This window comes from Vombatus ursinus, unplaced genomic scaffold, assembly GCF_900497805.2.
Source record: "Vombatus ursinus unplaced genomic scaffold, bare-nosed wombat genome assembly UNPS02000580.1, whole genome shotgun sequence".
Taxonomy (NCBI): Eukaryota; Metazoa; Chordata; class Mammalia; order Diprotodontia; family Vombatidae; genus Vombatus; species Vombatus ursinus.
The window spans coordinates 13,913,001-13,931,710 of NW_020940358.1; the positions used below are offsets into that span (position 1 = coordinate 13,913,001).

General features: G+C 38.6%; 1 protein-coding gene across 1 annotated transcript in view; it reads right to left on the reverse strand.

Moving 5' to 3' along the window:
- Positions 1-1,098: 1,098 nt before the first annotated feature.
- The window catches only part of VAPB (VAMP associated protein B and C), a 61,698-nt gene continuing 44,086 nt past the window's right edge, over positions 1,099-18,710 (reverse strand). The window contains exons 4-7 of the mRNA XM_027850598.1: positions 14,960-15,063; positions 11,908-11,988; positions 10,062-10,238; positions 1,099-4,399 (exon numbers count right to left, since the gene is read on the reverse strand). Coding sequence (XP_027706399.1) covers positions 4,241-4,399; positions 10,062-10,238; positions 11,908-11,988; positions 14,960-15,063 — 521 coding nt within the window. The 3' untranslated portion in view covers positions 1,099-4,240. The remainder of the gene's footprint in view (positions 4,400-10,061; positions 10,239-11,907; positions 11,989-14,959; positions 15,064-18,710) is intronic.

The window sequence follows — 18,710 nt, forward strand, 5'->3', positions numbered from 1 at the left end:
CTAGATACCCACCAAGAGTTTTCTGTCTCCAGCATGTGCAAGCGATAGCTTCCTTTCACTGGGCCGTAAGATCAAGTATTAGGGAAAGGGCTCAAATTTTCCTTGCAGGGCACACACCTATTTTTACTTTTTAAACCAAGCAATTCACAAACAAGATTTTAAAAACAAAGCAAGAACAACAATTATGTAGGCCAACTTTCAGAAGAGACCCTGGAATTAAGAGATAATTTAATAAACATTAATTCAATAGGTAAATGATAATTAAATGATTAAATGTTATGGTAGACATTTATCCCACACTGAATGGACAAATGGGAGGGTTTCTATGTGCCCAAAACTAGTCACCATTTTGAAAAATGTCAAACTATTGAAAATGGTACATATGTTACAATGCAGGGTGTAGTGTAGTGGACAGAATTATTGCATTAGAAATCAAGCAGATATCAGTTAAATCTTTCCTGTGACAGTTTGTTGATTGAAGTTAGTGACGTGTTACAATCTAGGTTCCCACAGGCTAGGTGTTCCTTAACATATTGCCAAATGTTTACAATTTATCCTTGTGCCACAGCTTGTTCCCAAGTTCACTTGAAAGTGAATTAGCTTTGAGTGACCACTGCATTCAGGTGGGTGCCATTAACAGCCAACACTTTTGCTCTGCTGCCTTTGGCCTTTAGAGGGCAATTCTGTTCTTGCTATTTATTCGAAAACATTTTGGTTTTCATGGATTGCTGGAGGTTTTTCATTCCCCTCCCCTTCTTTTCTGTAGGTATGAGCCTCTCTCTGAAGGTATCAACTGTCAACCAGTAAAATCTACTGTGATGTTTATCAGTACTCATTACTGTCTATGCAAGCAATTTCATAGATCAGGGAGAAAAAAAAAACATGCAGGTCAGAAAGAATCATTAAAGGTGACTTTGGCCTAACACTTCAATTTTAAAAATATTTACTAGGAATCTACCATATGTGAAGTACAGGGGGATATAAATGATGATGGGTTGCTTAAAAAAAAAAACAACAAAAAAAACCACTGCATTTAGGATGCAAATCTTATGTGGGAATACACAGCCACTATAATTCCCATGGCTGAGGTTCCAAGGGAGCTTAAATTCTCAATTTAAAAATATGCTTGATAAAATTTTATGAAACCTGATGACTGCTTATGGTTTCCTGCATGCTCTTTATTGAGATGGCCTTCACTGGGGGCTGGATTTAGAGGGCAAGGGCAGAGACCTGAGTAGTGGTTTGTAATTTAAGAGCAGAAGATAATCCTATCCCTCCCATCTCTTACCTCCTCATTTCTAAATCATCACACTCACTGGGGGTTATCCTGGCTCACTGGTCCTTCTCTTCCACTCCTAGCTTTATTTTAATGTCTTCACTTCTCCCTTCACTGTTTGGAACTAGCCCTTGTCAAAATCACCTCTCTCCTTTCCCACACCCATAAGGGCTGATAAGATACCACAAACACTGATGCTCGTGGATGCTTATTATGCCTTTCTCTGGCATGGTCTTTGGCTGCCCTAAGGCCCTGAATTTTATACTCTGTATGATAATAAATGATAGAAAACCAACTTCTCCCTCAACTCACAAATACAATCACAGAATAGAACCCTAGCCAACAAATAAGAGAAAAGTGTTCATAGGCTGACAGGAGAAGGAATTGACATTTTTGTATTTAAATTTTAATTAAAACACAGTCTGCTACAAAATGGGGGCAAATTCTCCATAGATAGGTTGGAATTTTAGAAACTCTGGAACTCAGTGACTTTTACCACCTATTCCCCCCAAATAAAACCTCATTCACCATCTTCCTTATAAGTTTATTGGGATAGTACTGCCTTTCTTAAAGTTTAGGCAGAAAAAAGGGGGTATGACAAAGGGCCAAGAGAATCTTAAAATCCCAACTCAAGAAATATATTCTTGTCTTAGTTGTATGAGGCCCTACCTAGAAGTTGTGAAAACACATACACACACACACACACACACAAATTTTAACAACTATTATGGATATGTTTTACTTTGTTTAATCCAATTCACAGATGCTTTGGGCATTCACATCATTACAGGGTGTCCCAAAAGTTTTAGTGAAGTTTTAAGGTATTTCAACTTGAAACTTCATTAATCTATTTAAACCTAAAACTTCACTAAGGCTTTGAGACACCCTGTATTTTAGTACTTGATTCTTCCTTCAATAGCCAACAGCTGAAGGCCAGATTAAACAAAGAGACCTGTAGGTTGACACGTTCAAGTTTACAGCTCTGTTCACCACAGGGGCTCTTGGTGCACAATGAGGGAGCTTATGGGGACCCTAGTTTGGAGTGGCTTGCTGAACTGGTACCCTGCCTTCAAGGAAGATCCTGTTCTGGGAAGCACCTAAAATACTTGGGTCATTTAAGTTTCTTAGTTGAACGAGTCCATCTTTACTCTTCTCATCTTCTTTCCTAACAGCTAAATTCACACACAGTCCAGTCCATGATCAGTTAACAGAGCCTAATTTCACTTCTTAGTTATTTCAGCTGTTTCACTTAAGATCTAAGGTTTCCTTCTCTGGAAATACAGTAATTGAAAAAATTCTAGATCTGAATAGGGGCAACAGCCCTTAAAGATTCCCATCTTTAACAAGCAATTGGCCACTTAAAATTTTAGCAGTTTCATACGTAGGCCTTTCAGTCAAGACCAAAAGGATCTAAAAAGACATTGCTAAATTAGAAGCATTATGAAACACAAACAGATAGTGCCTGTCATTTTTAATTAGCTTTTCTCTTGCATATATGTGACAAAATAACAAAAGAAATCTTCATTTTGGGGCTTTATTTAATTTTTTTTTCTTTTAAAGATGCTACATAGTTCAACAGGATTGGTCATTTACGGCATAGAACTAATTTACAGTCAACTCTCAATTATCTGCTTTGTGGGGGAAGGTTTCCCCTGATTACCAGACCCTCATTTGGGGTGGGTCTTCTCTCTCCTGCTTCCCAGTTGGCTCCAGGACTATCTCCCCTAGCTACTTCTAGAATACTGTCCCCTCCATACTACTGGGATAACTTTCCATGCTGCTACTCCAATTACGGGCCAAACTGGGGGTGGGGGGGGGGAGAGAGAGTGAGGGACTGAAGCCAAGCACAGTGAGGAAAGGTGAAATAGGATAAATTCAAGAGTGACATTAAAATGACATTTTTTTAAAGGTTATCTGCACTATGGCTACCCCCCTCCATCAGCAGGGTAATCAAGAGTTGACTATTATTACTACTGGTATAATTTCCCTCCCTTCCCCAAGATAGATGTTATTTATTTACACAGAAAAACATTTCCTGACCGTTGTTTTCCAATGTTCAAATAAATCAAGAGTCCATTTATGTAGTGGCCCCCCCCCCCCAAAAAACAGTAGGAGACAGAAGGATCCCACAGCTCTCTCCAGCAGCAATGACAGGTCAACCCACCAGCCTTAGAGCAGTGATTTCTATGCCATAGCATTAGTCATAACCTTGTAACAATAAGGAAACATGAGATGAAATACATTAAATAAGTTAAATAGGCATTAAACATCTCTGAGTAACAGTTTAATTCAACTAAATGAACCAACAGCAGTTTAGCTTGGTCCCTTTAAGAGAACAAGGCAACGACCTTTCTCCTAAAATGTTGTGTACCATTAATTGATATATGCCTCATATTGGTGACTAGCACATTCAAGGCTGTCACTTAATTCTTTTCAGCTTCTGACTCGATTCACTTAAGTTCCCAAAAAATAATTGGTAACTTGCACAGAACTGAAGACATGGACAAACTCTTAAGTTTATGAGCAGTATGTATGGTGGATTAATACATTTTACAGAGATTCCTGCCCCTTCCTGCTTAGCTCTGGTTCCCACTATCAGAAGGGGGGAGCTCTAGCAGTTAAGGAACCAGTTTCTCATTTTAAAAGAGGTAATCCAGCAACATGTACCAAGGTCTAAAAATGTTTAAAATTGCATTTACAACTTATCATCTGGGTATTAACTATGATTTTCCTTTTCATTTAGTAAAGATCATTCTTTTTGCATTTGGTTTTTGCCCCGATTACTCACTGTACATTTCAAACTTTCTAGATTATGTTATGTTCTATTTGTGCAGGGGGAGGGAGGGGTAATTTAAAGGCAAGACCTGTGAGATGTCATACATTAATTTCTTTGTTATGAATAAGTTTAAATCCCATGATATGGCAGATCCATCAATCCGATTTACCAGCCTTTGCATGCTGCCTCTATAAGGCGATTTTCCCTATAATTACACCAACGATGAAGAACAAAACGACCAGAGCCAGAAGTCGGGTACTAAGCCCGTCTTCCTTCACAACGGTGGCTGAGGTGGAAGCCGGGCTGTTACTCTGCAGTGTCTTCCTCATCCGTAGCCCATCTTCTTCCTGTCCAAACAAATCCACATTTACCAAAAAAACCCAATGTGCTAGAAATAAGAGTTGGTTGTTTCTGCTGACTATATGGTTATGGATTGACTGGCTTCACCTCCCAATAACAGATTTACCACTCACTATCCCTGCGACAGGACACAGCCAATCATGACAAAGAACATTACGTCAGTATTAATGCTACAACTATTTGTGGGATGATAGAGTTAAGTGCTGGAAGGAACCTTAGCTAACATCTGGTCCAGGGTGCATTGCAGATGTTAAGGCCCATGAGTTAAGAATTTTTTTTTTACATTTTTAAATAAAGTTTTATTGTATTAAATAAAATCTATAAACTATTCTTAGCTCTGTGCCAGCTAAGCCATAGCTGGCTGACCCTTGATCTAGGCCAGCTTCCTCACCGAAAAGAGGTAGGAAACTGAGGCCACGAAAAGTTATACAATCACACAGCTAGTGGAGCAGTTACAAAGAGAAGCCAGGTCTTCTGACTCCCAAAGTTAATGCTTCATTATGCCACAGTGTGACAGAGTGGGAAAAGCACTGGCTTTGAATTCAGAGGGCTTGGATTCAAATCCCACTTCTGTCTCTTATTCCATGTGTGACCTTGGGCAAGTAACTTCATCTCTATCTCATCTGTAAAATGAAGAAGTTGGTTTCTAAGATTCCAATTAGCTCTAAATCTATGATCCTATAACACAGAAATATATTGTCAGTCATGATGCCTGGTTTACTTCTCCATACATAATTCATATTTCCAACCTTTTCTCTGGGCCTCAATTTCTGCCTTGGTAGAATGGAAGGAGTGACTAGATACCTTTAATACCCTTTTAGCTCTAATAGCCTCTGTTTCAATGATAACCTGCTAGCTCTGAAGGCAGAAGTACAATAAGAAACCTGGAGGTTAGAAGCCCTGGAAATTTTCTAATACAGAAATAGCTGAAAGCAACAATACTTGTTGATTCACAAAGAGGTGAATTAAATGAAAAAAAAAAAAGTTGCATTTTTTAATATAACCTCAAATATGATTTTTATCTCAAACTCCTAAACTGCTCTCCACCCCCATACACACATGCAGACACACTATTCCCTGTGAGAGGAGATATAAGAAATCCAACAGTGCAAGAATTAAGTGGGAGGAAAAATCTCCCTTCACTCTTCAATGACTCCCTATCACCTATTGGCTAATCAGACTGCAGCACAATTAAATCACTGTTATGTCGTTAACTTCAAAATCCAGCATGATAAAGAATACATTTTATTTACTTTGTGTAGAGGCTATTTCTACTTGTCACTCAAAAAGTAGAAAAATCCATTTCTGAGGAGGAATACACTAAAAGAAAAGGGAGGTATGTGTAATATATATATATATATATATATATGTATGTGTGTATACACACACACACACACACACATATATCTCCTTTTTTTTTTTAATTTTGGGAGGGGAGGCAAAACTAAAAAATATCCCACAAACCCTTAAGCTTCACATTCAAAATATCCTTTTCTAATAAGTTATTTGTGCTTATAAATTACAACTGCTGCAGAGAAGGAAGCTGATGACAGATGACATTTTCTCAGGAGTCAATGTGCCTAAATCTAAGCAATGTGAATGAATGAGAAGGAAAGTTTAATCCCAATGGATTCCCCAAGCAGCTCTGGGATGGACAGAACTGTACTACATCCAGCAGAAAGGGGTAGGAGTTGAAGAGTCTAATATTGTTCCTGTGCCTGTGTGCAGAGAGAAGCAAAGAAAAGAGATCTGTGCATTCACAGAACTTACAGTTATCTCTGAGGAATAATATACACATAAACATCAATAATTTAAAAGAATAATACGTGTTGTATAGCTGTAAAAACAAAGTTCTATGTGAGTGGAGGTCACTACTAAGTTTGGGAGGAAATATCAGGGATGGCTTCCTGTAGGAAGCAGAATTGAAATTGTTTTAAAGGATGGGTATGAATTGAGTTGGGGAGAAGAATGGAGTGAGCTGCAGTATTGTAGGCATAAGGGCTGTGTAAGCAAAGATAAAGGTGAGAAAACTGTGCAATGTAAAGGGGATGGTAGTTATAGTCTGGCTGAGGCACAAAGTACAAGAAAGGGAATATAATATCAATTGACAGCTGACATTTATACTATACTTTCAGATTTTCAAAGCATATCAAATACATCATCTCAAGCCTCACAACAACCCTGTGAGGCAGGTACCACAGATGTTATTATTCCCATTCTACAGATAAGGAAATGGAAGCTTAGGAAAGGGAAGTGACATGCTTATGGTCACATAGCTAGTAAACATTGGAAGTGAGATTCCAAGCCAGGTTTTCTTGATTGTAATTCTTAAAACTCTACCTATTGCAACATATTAAGAATAGGCTAGAAAAGTAGGATGGTGCGAGATTATGGAGGAACTTGCATGCTAGGCTAAGGAGTTTCAAATTGACTTGGTAGGTAATAGGGACCCCATATAAAAGTATTTGAGTAGAGGGGTGACATGACCAGCTATATGCATAAGAAAGATTGATCTGGCAATGGTATGAAGAATGAATGAGGGACAGAGGAGATGGGAAGGAGAGGAGGAGAGAGACAGGGAAGAGGGAGGGAGAGGAGGAAAGAGAAAGGGAGGAGAGAGAGGCAGGAGGAAGAGGGAAGGAGGCGAGAGGCAGAGACAGACAGAGAGAGAATGTGAATGAATGGAGATTAGAATTGCAGCATAGTTCAGGGACAGTATTAAAGAAAACAAGTTAGAGTGGGATTTGTTATAATAGAAAGGGAGGGACATGTGAGGTACTTTGGCACAAAAAAAAAGTTTTGTTTTAGACATGCTGAGTTTGATGTATTGGTGGGACATTTAGGTAGACAGGTCTTCTGGGCAATTGGATATATGGGGCTGAAATAAATCTGAGTCAATAATCTGTGGTGATACACTTGTGGAAACCATGTAGGAGTAGATAAGTTTACCAAGGAACAGAATTTAAAGAGACAAGAGAAGGGAGAAATGGGCAGAAATTTGGAAATACATACTCTAAGAGGTTAGGAAAAGAAACTAATAGAGAAGTTAGAAAAAGAATTGTTGAAGAAGTAGGAGAAACAAAATGTAAAATACCTCTGAAAGAGAATTCATATTTGTAGAGTGCTTTAAAGTTTGCAAAATGCCACACACACACACACCCCAACTCACTTGAGCCTCATGAAAACTCTGTGAACAAAGTAAAAGCATACTTGTCCTCACTAGACAACTGAGGAAACAGCTGTTCAGAGGGCTTAAATGTCACCCAGATAGTAAACTGTCCAAGACATAATTTGAAATCATGTTTTTTGACTCCAAAGCTAACACTATGCTATGCTACCTTCTCAAGAAAGGAAAGAGCAAAGCAAGAAAGAGTATTAAGAAACAACGGACGGTCAATAGTGTCAAAGCTACAAATAAGATCAGGAGGATGATGGGGAAAAATGTCAATGGAGTTAAAGACTTGGAAACCATTGAGAAAAGGTTCAGTAGAGTGGTGGGCTAGAAGCCAGATTGCAAAGAGCTAATGACAGAGTGGATGGCACAGACATGGAAGCATAGATAGGCAACCTTTTCCAAGAAGTTTAGGTCTTGGGGGAAGGTAGTGATAGAATAGGACAGGATAGAAGGGTAAAGGGAAGCTTTTGTTAGGACTGGGGAGACCTGACCATTTTTATAGGAAGATGGGAAGGGTTCAGTACAAAGGGAGAAACTGAAGATGCATGAGATAAAGAGGATAACAGCTTGACCAAGAACCTAAGGGATGTGGAATCTAAGGTTCAGAGAAAGGAATTAGCCTTAGTGATGAATAAGAATATTTCTTTCTCTGAAAGAAAAGGTAAGCAGAGAACAGGTGATGATTTGGACATATTTTGAGGAATTAAGGAAGAATTGCTAAGGCATTACTTAATCTTCTAAGATAGACTCAATCTTTTTGGTGAAGTACAATAAGAGGTTAGGTCTTCTATCATTAACTAAGTGGGAAAGGGCTGAGGTCAGAGGCTTGAAGAGAGAGGAAACAGGTAGTTGAGAGAAGCAGAATTTAAGAACTGTATGGCAATAGTTGACAACCCAGCTGAGGTTATGCAACAAATATACTACAGTGGTAGAGGGGCTGCTGTCTGAGCTCAATTTTTTAACTTTGTCCAGTAGTCAGGAAGCAGGAAAAAATAAACTACATGGTGAGTTTTATTTGGGTTTAAATATTATCAGCAGGACACAAACAATAAAAGTTCAATGGGACAAAGGGTTTTAAGGAAACTGAAATCATTAAAGAGGCAAATTGTGTGATCAAGTATAGATATTAGAGGCTACTGAAGCCAGAACAGGGATGATACACAGAGAGAATAAGAGTCCAGGGACTGGAAGCTGTACAGAAGACCAACAGCAGTTTTAGTCAGAGAAAGGGAAAGAAAGAAGTTGGAAGCTAGAATGTTGTGGACTAACAGTGGGAATTGAAGTTGGGCAATTCTGAGAGCTGGAGAACACTCACATGATTAGGCTAACTTGTGGCATATTACATGGGGTGGAGAAGGAGGTTGTTGGATTTGAGGACATGGAGGAATCATGTAGTTTGGGTGTTAATATGACACATCAACATGGATAATGAAGTCGCTATTCATGATGTAAGGGAAAGAGGAGAGGAAAACCATGCATCAGGTAATAAAATCACTATGAAAGCTAAGGAAAGGACCTGGAAGTAGGTACTTCCAATAACAATGACAGCAACATGAACATGGGAAGAGGATGGTATAAATGAACTGCATGGATGTCAATGGAGGGAAGGGCTGTAGAGGGAAGACAACAGTGGTCTGGGCAGGAAAACTAGGACACTAACTCCTTTTTCCTGGTCCTGAGATGAATGGAAGGTGTGGTCCCCAATGGAGAAGACTGTGCCAAAAAAGAAAACATATGCGAAACCAGAAACTGTTGCATGACTGGAGATCCTGAATAAGATTTAAAAATTTCGACTTAAAAATAAAAATCCACATCATTCCTCCAACAATACTCAGAGTCTGAGATGTTTAATTAGAAACATCCTTCACAAAACCTTGGTTGAAAGATTTCTGTGTCTGAAAGGCTTCACCATTGTTGAATACTGACTATACAGTGTGCTCTACCATTCAGCTAGGCAATAACACTTCCCCCTGATATCTCTCTCAGGTGAGCTCTCCCAGCATTTTATCTCTCATATATATTTAGGATCATAGATTTAGAGCCAGAGAGGACCTTAGAGGTCAGATAATCCAACCCCCTCACTGTACATATAAGGAAACTGAGGCCCAGGGAGGTTAAGAGACTTACCCAAAGTTACACTGGTAGCAAATGGCAGGACTGAGATTTGCTCCAAATCCAGCATCCTTTCCAAAGCTTGTGCTGCCTTTCTTAGAGGACTTTAATTTTTATGACCATTATCTGTCTCATCCCACATCTCCTCCCCTCAAATAGACTTTAGGACAGGGAATGCATCTAATTTAATCTTGAAACCCCGTCCCGTCCCCCCCCCCCCCCCCCCCCCCCAATCCCCTGGCTTGCCCATCATAGGCATTCAGTAAACACTGGCTGAACTGAACAACTGTTCCCTGTACGTTCCAAAGCCAGAGAAGGTCTGTGCTCACCCTCTAGGAGAATGTCAGAAAACCCTCTTTTACCTTAAATTGTTTGTTTTCCTCCTGTAACCTCTGAACTTCTACTTGCAGCCTTTTACATTCTTCCATTACTTTCTTAGCTTCAGTATCATCCAAAGAAGAACTTATAGATTTAGACATAACAGAAGATTCTGTCTTGGTTGCCGTTGTGGACATAATTTTATTTATTTCTACATCATGCTGCTCAAAAGTAAATAAGAGAAAAACTGTCAGACTAAAAGACTTGGGGGGGCGAGCAAAATTCTCAGTAAAAATTGCACATGGTAGAATTTCATCCATGTGGTAAAGTATCAAATGGATCATTTAATGTAGCATTTTAGCTAGTCAGTATCTCAATATCTGTTTTACAGGCAACTGGACCCAAGAAATTATAGTTAAGACTAGAGAAGGAAATCATGCTGAGACTAATATTTCACAGCATGGAGGAAAAGTACATCATACTATCAAACTCCTGCTACAGAAAAATTAGGATGCCATAAATGTATAAGCTGAGGAAGAATTGATGATAAGTGATTATGGGGAAAAAATCTGGAAAAAGTCTCCATAATGATTAGACGAAGGACAGGGCTGAAGACAAGGTGATTTATTTTACTGAAGCACAGAATTTTAGAGCTGGAAGAGACCTTGGAGGTCATCTAGCTTCAACTCCTTTTACAGATGAAGGAAAACTAAAGTTCACAGAGGAGAAAATGAAACACTGAAAGTCAAACAGCTAGTTAGTTAGTGGGAGGGTCAAGGACTAGCATCCAGGTCCCCTAAACTCCCTGTCCAGTGTACTTACTGAAAGGATGAAAAATAAATAATTGTTAGCAGTTCCAAGAAGCAGGCTGATGATCTTGCAAAGAGGAAGTTCTGAGTTGGTTCAAGGAAAAGATCACTGAAATACCATGAGTGAAGGTGGTATAGATGAAAGGCTTAACTCTGTTACCGCAACAAAGTTAAGCAACATCTGCTCCTTACCTCTAGATAGTAATCAGTAATAATTTCAAATAGGTTAACTTCTTCCATCATCTACTCCCCAGTGGTATTATAGGATCAGAAGTCTAGAGGTAAAAGGGACTTCAGAGGCAATCAAGTGTAACCTTTCATTTTATGGATGAGAAAACAGAGGCCTGGGGAAGTTAAACAACTTGTCCAAGTTAAGGTAGTGTCAGGGGCAGGATTAAAACCCAGGTCTTTTGATGCCCATGCTAGTGTAATTTCCACTGTATCATGATGCTTCCTATCCTGCACATTTAAATTACTGTTTAAGGTTTTAGGGAGGACTCTGAAAAGCTGGAGTACAGCAAGAGTAGGGCAGCTGGGATGGCAAAGGGACTTGAAATCAGGTTAACACTTCTGATCAACTGGTTTTGATGTTTTTAGAAGTATGTGTTGATGTGGAAGAAATAAAATCATCTATTGAAATTCATAAATTTATCTCAAGCCTCAAAAGCAGGTATTTGGACAGAAAAATGTGGCTGAGATAAAGACACTAGGGGAGCGGTGGTTACCAGCTTCAGGCTGCACTCACTCTGTGATTCACTAGGCCCTCACAGCCTACCAACCTGCCAGTCAAGGCAGCAAACTAACTCCTTTCACTGTTTTAACCTCTCAACCATTAAACTTCAACATATAACTTCACATCCTGTCAATCCTGGTTTCTTGAGAGAAGGAAAAGTTAAGTGTTTCCAAAGCTGACTTGCATAAAATCTCATTTATTTGTTGACTTCAATTTGATTTCTTTAAACATCAACCAGAGGAAGGAAATAATGTGCTAAATGAAATCTGAATTTTGTGGGGAGCATAGTATGTGAACAAGAATCAGCCCAAAACATTAATCCATCATTAACTCCAGAAAACTACTTACCGGTTTATCATTCTCTGCTGGCAATTCAAACACACATCTAAGTTTTGAATCCATAAGATCTTCTGGTTTTGCCTCCTTCCACTAAAACAATTTAAATTTGATAATCAGGACATAATAAAGCTGCTGGGAAAAGATTAGGACTTTCTTCCTGTAACAGTTTCAGGAAAATGTACTTAATGTAAAAGCCCAAGTGAAGACTTTAAAAAATAAATGTAGTAAATAAAGTCTGCAGTAAAAAAAAAAAAAATCATAACATTAAATATATTCATTTATGGTAATACAATCACAAATCCCAAAGCCTCACTATCTTAAAGCTTTCCTAATTTAGTATAAAATGTTTCTTCAGGGATTAGGTACAAATCTTAGGGAAAAGATTCCAGTGGCAAAGAGAAAATCTTTTCAAATTATAGTCCTTAGTAAACCCTTTAATACCTATTGAGATAGGTAGCATCTACCTTTCTTTTGCTCTGTTAACATGTTATGCCAAAGGAAGTCCTACCTTTGGTTAGGATGTTTTCCCAAACCGTGCTCTGAAGAACCCTGATGTTTCATGGGATGTAAAAGAAGGGTTCTGTGGAAAAGTTTTAATGTTGGTGATCATACATATTAGGATAAGAAGAGAAGGGAAAGCTCTCTCTTCCTTGAGTTTGAGAGAAGAAAGAGGCCAGGTATGGGGTATACCAATCAGGGAGATATTAAACAAAGGGGAAAGAAAAAGGAGAATTGTCTTTTGTAAGTGGGAACAGGCCACCCTGCACAGTGTCAGGGAAGATTGCTGACATACCTAGAAATGGGTACATAATTTATTCATTTTTATTTTTAGGCAGTTGGGGTTAAGTGACTTGCCCAGGGTCACACAGCCAAGAAGTATCAAGTGCTTGGTCTGAGACTGGATTTGAACTCAGGTCCTCCTGATTTCAGGGCTGGTGCTCTATCCACTGTGCCACCTAGCTGCTCCGAAATGGGTACATAATTAAGGCATGAAGGTGGGATACTGGTAGCAAGTGTGACCATGGCTGAATTTGGAAAAAAAGCCTCAAGGAAAAGTAGCCTGGAAGAGCAGAAGCAAAACCAGCTGGCAACAGCAAAGAAATGTTTGTTAATTCCTACCCCTCCACGTGTTTTGAACCTAATCACGAATTTATAAGCCAATGGCACTTAAGGACTAAACCTTTTCCCAGAGTCAAGATCAGATCTATTCCATGTTACCATTATGTGCAGCAGTTTTTATATTAAATCAGGCTTAATTTATTTTATATTGCAAAAAAAAAAAAAAAAATGCCTCGTGCCACTTTAACCTAGAAGGCACTTCATACTCCTGGTGCTAATGGAGCAGCCTCTATGAGTTCCATCAATACATTTCAAGCCCAAAAGTAACCCTTTGCCCAATCAGTCAGGCAAACTCCAGGCTGAGAAAACAAAATTAAGTTACTTTTTACACCATGGCCTTTTCTGCTATACCAGTTAAACCTGCTATTATTTGGGTGAAAACATTTCACTGAACATTTTAAATTTCAGATTGCTTTCCCCCTATAACTTAGGACATGTCTAGGCTGAGCTCTCTCTCAGCTGCTATTTGCTGGTGAAACATTCAGGGAATAAAAACCAATTTTACTATCAATCCTAGATAAAATAATTTGTTAAATTGGGAAAAGCATATACATTTCAAAGCAAAATGGAAAAGACTCTGAACAATCAAAAACCTCTAATACCCCAATTTACCTGATTAAGGAGTAGCATAAACTAGAAAATCAAAAGGTAAAGTATTTGAGGGGCCTCTTGTTATTAACTCTATGAAAGGTAAAATAGCCTACCAACACCATCCAGTTCTCCCTCAAATTTGAGAGTGAGAGGTTAAGTAATGTGGAAGCAGCAATTCTTTAATTCATCTCTACGTGAAACCATCCAAAGTTTCTAGTTACAATGTTCCACAGGTTAAAGCAAAATTCTGCCGGCTGGCTATGCTCTGATGAAGGAAGGTCTGAATGAAAATGTTATATGGATATACATAGGGTGGGCTACGTGTGGGAATAGCCTGTAGAATAATGCTTTGACAGATCTATCTAAAAATAGATGTATTTATGAAAGATAATTTAAGTGAATGACAAGTAGATAACTGAATTAGCCTGTCTCCATTCCCTGGATGAACCCACTGTTCTATTTTAGGTTGGCTGGCTGTAAAGTGTTGAAAGCTTTGTGGGACATATAATTTGTTGCATCTGTTTATCCTAAGGTGACCAGATGTCCCCTTCTAAAGGGATTGCCCTCTTCAATTACATTTTGTTCCCTTGAATGAGGATCTCCCTTTTATAAGCTGTAACTCTTCACCCCTCCTTTTTTTCCCAAATGTGTGGACAGAATGGCACCTGTCTATGTGAGTCTTCTCATTTCTTAGGTACTAAGTCTGTCTTTTATTAGGTAATGTGCTCAGATCGCATGAATGCTTTCTTTCTTTTTTCTCCCCATAGTATAGTGTAATAAAAAAAGATGATTGCATATGAAACTGCAAATCTATTATGTACAACTTGCTATTCCTTTTAAATATAGAATAAAGTTATCATATAAATTTCTTTTTAAGGGGAGTCCCTCTAGGACTACATAGACCCATCATCCCATTTTTCCCTCGTGTATTGATAGCATTTGAGAAGTTATTTGCTACTACATCCTTATTCAAAAGAGCAAGAGAGACAGATAAATATTTGGTTATTATGGTGAAAACAAAATTGTAGGGTTGAGATAAAACTGAAAAAGCTTAGGTCCTTAGATTCTTGATGGAGAAAACAAATGAAGAGCCCATTCAAACTGCCAGGGTCTATGGACCTCCCCACACTGGTTTTTTTTTGGGGGGGGAGAGGATGAAAAATGATAGACTTTAGGAAATACTAGAAAAATAATCTAAAAACTATGAAAATATCACTCATACCTAAATGACTTTTGATTTATTATTTGATTTATTTATTTTTTTAAGACTGCAGATACAAATCTGTGCCTAGGCAGTTTTATTTAATTCCTGAAAAAAAAAAAAAGAGAGAGAAATGTATTCAGTACTTACTACTGCTTCCATATCTGAGGTGTCAGTAGGAGCAAACATAGATTGAACCATAAACTTGTGTTTACTTTTCTCATTAGGATCATAATCAAAAGGCTGTAGCATCACTGAGGAAGAAAACATTTCATTAGATTGAATCAGACTTGCATTATTTTTGGCCATTTGATAAGAATAACAATAGCAAAAAGGCAGCCCCATACACATTTCTTTTTTGTGGGGGGATAAGGAGGGATTAGGAAGAGATGAAATCACCAATTCTTTAAAGTATCTACATTTGCACAGTACTTTATAGAGTTGGTCATATAGCCGGAAAAGGCTAGTTCAAGCCTTGTACCTGACACATACTGACTAGGTGACATTGGGCAAGTTGTCTTTTTTTTTTTTAACCTTTCAGTGACTTAGGCAACTCTCTAAGACTACAGAAAGAGTCAATCACTGCAAGCTCCCTAAATCAATGAAATCATAGATCCAATCTGTATCTCTTCCTAACATTTAACATTGCTTTTACATGCATCTAATTTGGGCATCCCAATAACCCTGTGTGGTAAGGAGAGTAAATATGATTAGTCCTACCTTGCAAATGATGAGACAGACAGAAGGGTTAAGGAAATAATACCACATAATATCTCTTTAGGGTGTGAAAGTTTCCAAACAGTTTTTCCCCCCTCAAAATATTCCTACAAAGTAGATAGGTATTATGCCTGTCTTGTTGGGGTTGAGGGAGTGGTGGTGGCAGAACTGAAATACAAGAAGACTACATGACATGCTCAGGGTTACAAAGGTAAACATCAGAACTCGAATGTGAGTCTTCAAGATCAGTGCTTTATCCACTACAGCATATTGCCTCTTTGAAAGGTTAAGGACCCACAGCAAAATGGAGGCCCAGATGGTTGCAGAATCTAAGCTGTCATATTTCATACTTCCTAATATGAATTACTCAAAACAGGTGAAGAACTGAAAATACAAATGTACTGTTTTATTAGAGAAAAACAGATTCAAATACTTGAATATTCCACTCTTGCCCTTTGAATTTAAGAAGCAGGTAATCATGGCTTAGAAAGATAGCATAGTCTAACGGACAGTATGACAGAGCTGGAGCTAGGAACACCTGGGTTCAAATCCCACATCTGGGTGACCATGGGAAAGACACAAATTCTGAGCCTTGGCTTTCCCATATGTAAAATAAGAGGGGTTAGAACAGACCATCGAGGGCCATCTTGATGGCCTCTTCCAGCTCTAAATGAATGATTATAGGTTAAAATATAAGGACTTTTGAAAAGCATTTTAGATGTTTAAATATCATAATAGCTAACAAAGAAATGCTTGCATTATATTCTGTTCTCCCAAGAGAATGAAGGAAATAGTTTTCACTTAAGCATGAGTACTAATGGGACAGCTCAGTGGTACAGTAGATAGACAGCCAGCCCTGGAGTCAGGAAGACTCATCTTTCTGAATTCAAATTTGGTCTCAGATGCTTACTAGCTGTTTGACCTGGGGCAAGTCATTTAACCCTGTTTGCCTCAGTTTCCTCACATTGAGAAGGAAATGGCAAACCACTCCAGTATCTTTGCCAAGAAAACCCCAAATGGGGTCACGAATGACAGAAATGACTGAACAACAGCACCAAATACTAATAAAAGCCAAAAAAGAAAATAAGAAAATACTGTCTTAGGTTTATACATCCACCCCCCCCCCCCGACTCTGCCCCCACTTGCACACACCCTTCCCTCTGAAACTTTGACCCAGGGAACACCTCTATTACTCACTGAGGGAAAAGGAATTTCTCTTCTTCATTAAAAGTAACTGAGTTTGTGTCATCATACTCTTTAAGAGTATGTCATTCATGTCAATAAATTTTATCTTTAACACAGGTTACAAGGTAATGAAGAAGAGAAAATAGAAAACACGGTAATGAAAATTTTCTTTCCATAAGAAAATCTTGTCTAGTAAGACAGTCCAAGCCAATATTTGATAACCAGGGTTGATTACATCAATGTGGGTATACTGTGGGTAAAATGATATCCCCTGAAATATAACTACACAGAGGAAAAGCCTGCCATAGCAAGGTTGGAACTAGCCCAATTGACACCACTCTTACAGGTATATTGAAAGTCGTTTTGTTCTCTGAGATTCTATAATTACATTTCATGACAGTTCGCCTTATTTTCTTCACAGAATTACACAACCTCATTTCTATATGCATCATGGAGTCTCAAGCCCTTAGTTGGTCACTCTCATATTTGCTGTAGATGCAGAGAGTTCTTTTCTACAATGAGGGCAGGAAGAGTATGGGGGAAAAAAAAATACTAGGAGTCAAATGGCCTTGGTTCAAATTCCAGCTCTTCTATTTACTAGCCATGTGCATGCAATCTTAATTAACCTCTCTGGCACTCAGCTGCTACATTTGCAAAGGGAGAGATTGCAGTAGACAATCTCTAAGGCCCTTGCACCTCTAGAACCTATTAAAATGTAAAATATCTCCTACCATATGCCTTTGCTCACAGTGTTCCCCATGAGATGTCCTCTACCTCCCTCTCCATAACCTCCTTCGCTTGTGTTATTCTTAAAACCCAACTCAAAATGCCACCTCTTACATGAAGCCTTCCTAGAACCACTTCAGTCAAGATCTTTCCCCTCAGATCTCATGCATCATTTTTTTCTTGTACCTAATGCACTTAACAACAATAATAGCTAACATTTATGTAGGACTTACTGGGCACTGTGCTAAGCGCTTTACAATTATTATTATCTCATCCAATGCAAAGTATGATATATTTGTTTGTGTGGTTGCTCCCTACTTGACTAGAAAGCTCTGTGAGGGCAGGACACATTCCACCCCATCCCCCAACCTCAAACATAGTAGATGCTTAAACATTTGTTGAATGTCGGTGGACTACAAATCCTTAGTCTTTAAAAATGCTCTTGGTATATTCCTCACAACATTCATTCAAGTGCTTTTGGCTATAAATGACCTTGTGAGAAGAGAATACCAAGGCAGTCGGGACATTTTTTATTTTTTGGGTGGGGGCTGAACAGCAAGGGAAAGGGAGAAATCAATATGTTAGAAAACAAACCTTTCATAAGATAAGTATCTGAAAGCCCCAATCTAACTAAAATAACAAAATGCTATAATTTTTAAATACTTTCATTCTTCATATAAGCAGTTGATCAAGGGAGGAGGTCACTTAGGAACAAAAGGCCCACAATTACATACTTGGTGTTTAACTTTTGCAATTTTCTAAGTATGTTTTCACTCCTACACCTTTTACTGGTAGCTTACATACCAGAATGGAAAGGATTCCCATGTGCTCAAGGTTATGGCACCCACAAGTGAGCACATGTCTTTTCAGTGAAGTACTACTGGAACCATAGCATCTCTCACCTAAGCACCAATACCAAGAGCCTGGCCTTGAGGTTCCTGTTCCCAGTGATAAACAGGCTATAGAGTTGAACTCATTTACCCCCAAATAAAATTCTTTCCTTGTCATTTTCAGTTCTTAATGGATAGATTTGACTCAGATACTCTCTTGCTCATAAACATCCAATGACTTCCTGTTAGATGTAATATAAAGTTACTTCCATAATCTGCCCCCAATCCAACTCAATTCAATAAACCTTTATTACTATGTACAAGATACTATGCTCTCTAACTCCCCTTTCTAGCCTTATTTCACCTTAGTTTCCTTTGTGTTCTCTGCAGTCTGGTTATAATGGACTTCAAGCTGCTCTCCAACTGGAACTGTTGCCTCCAGC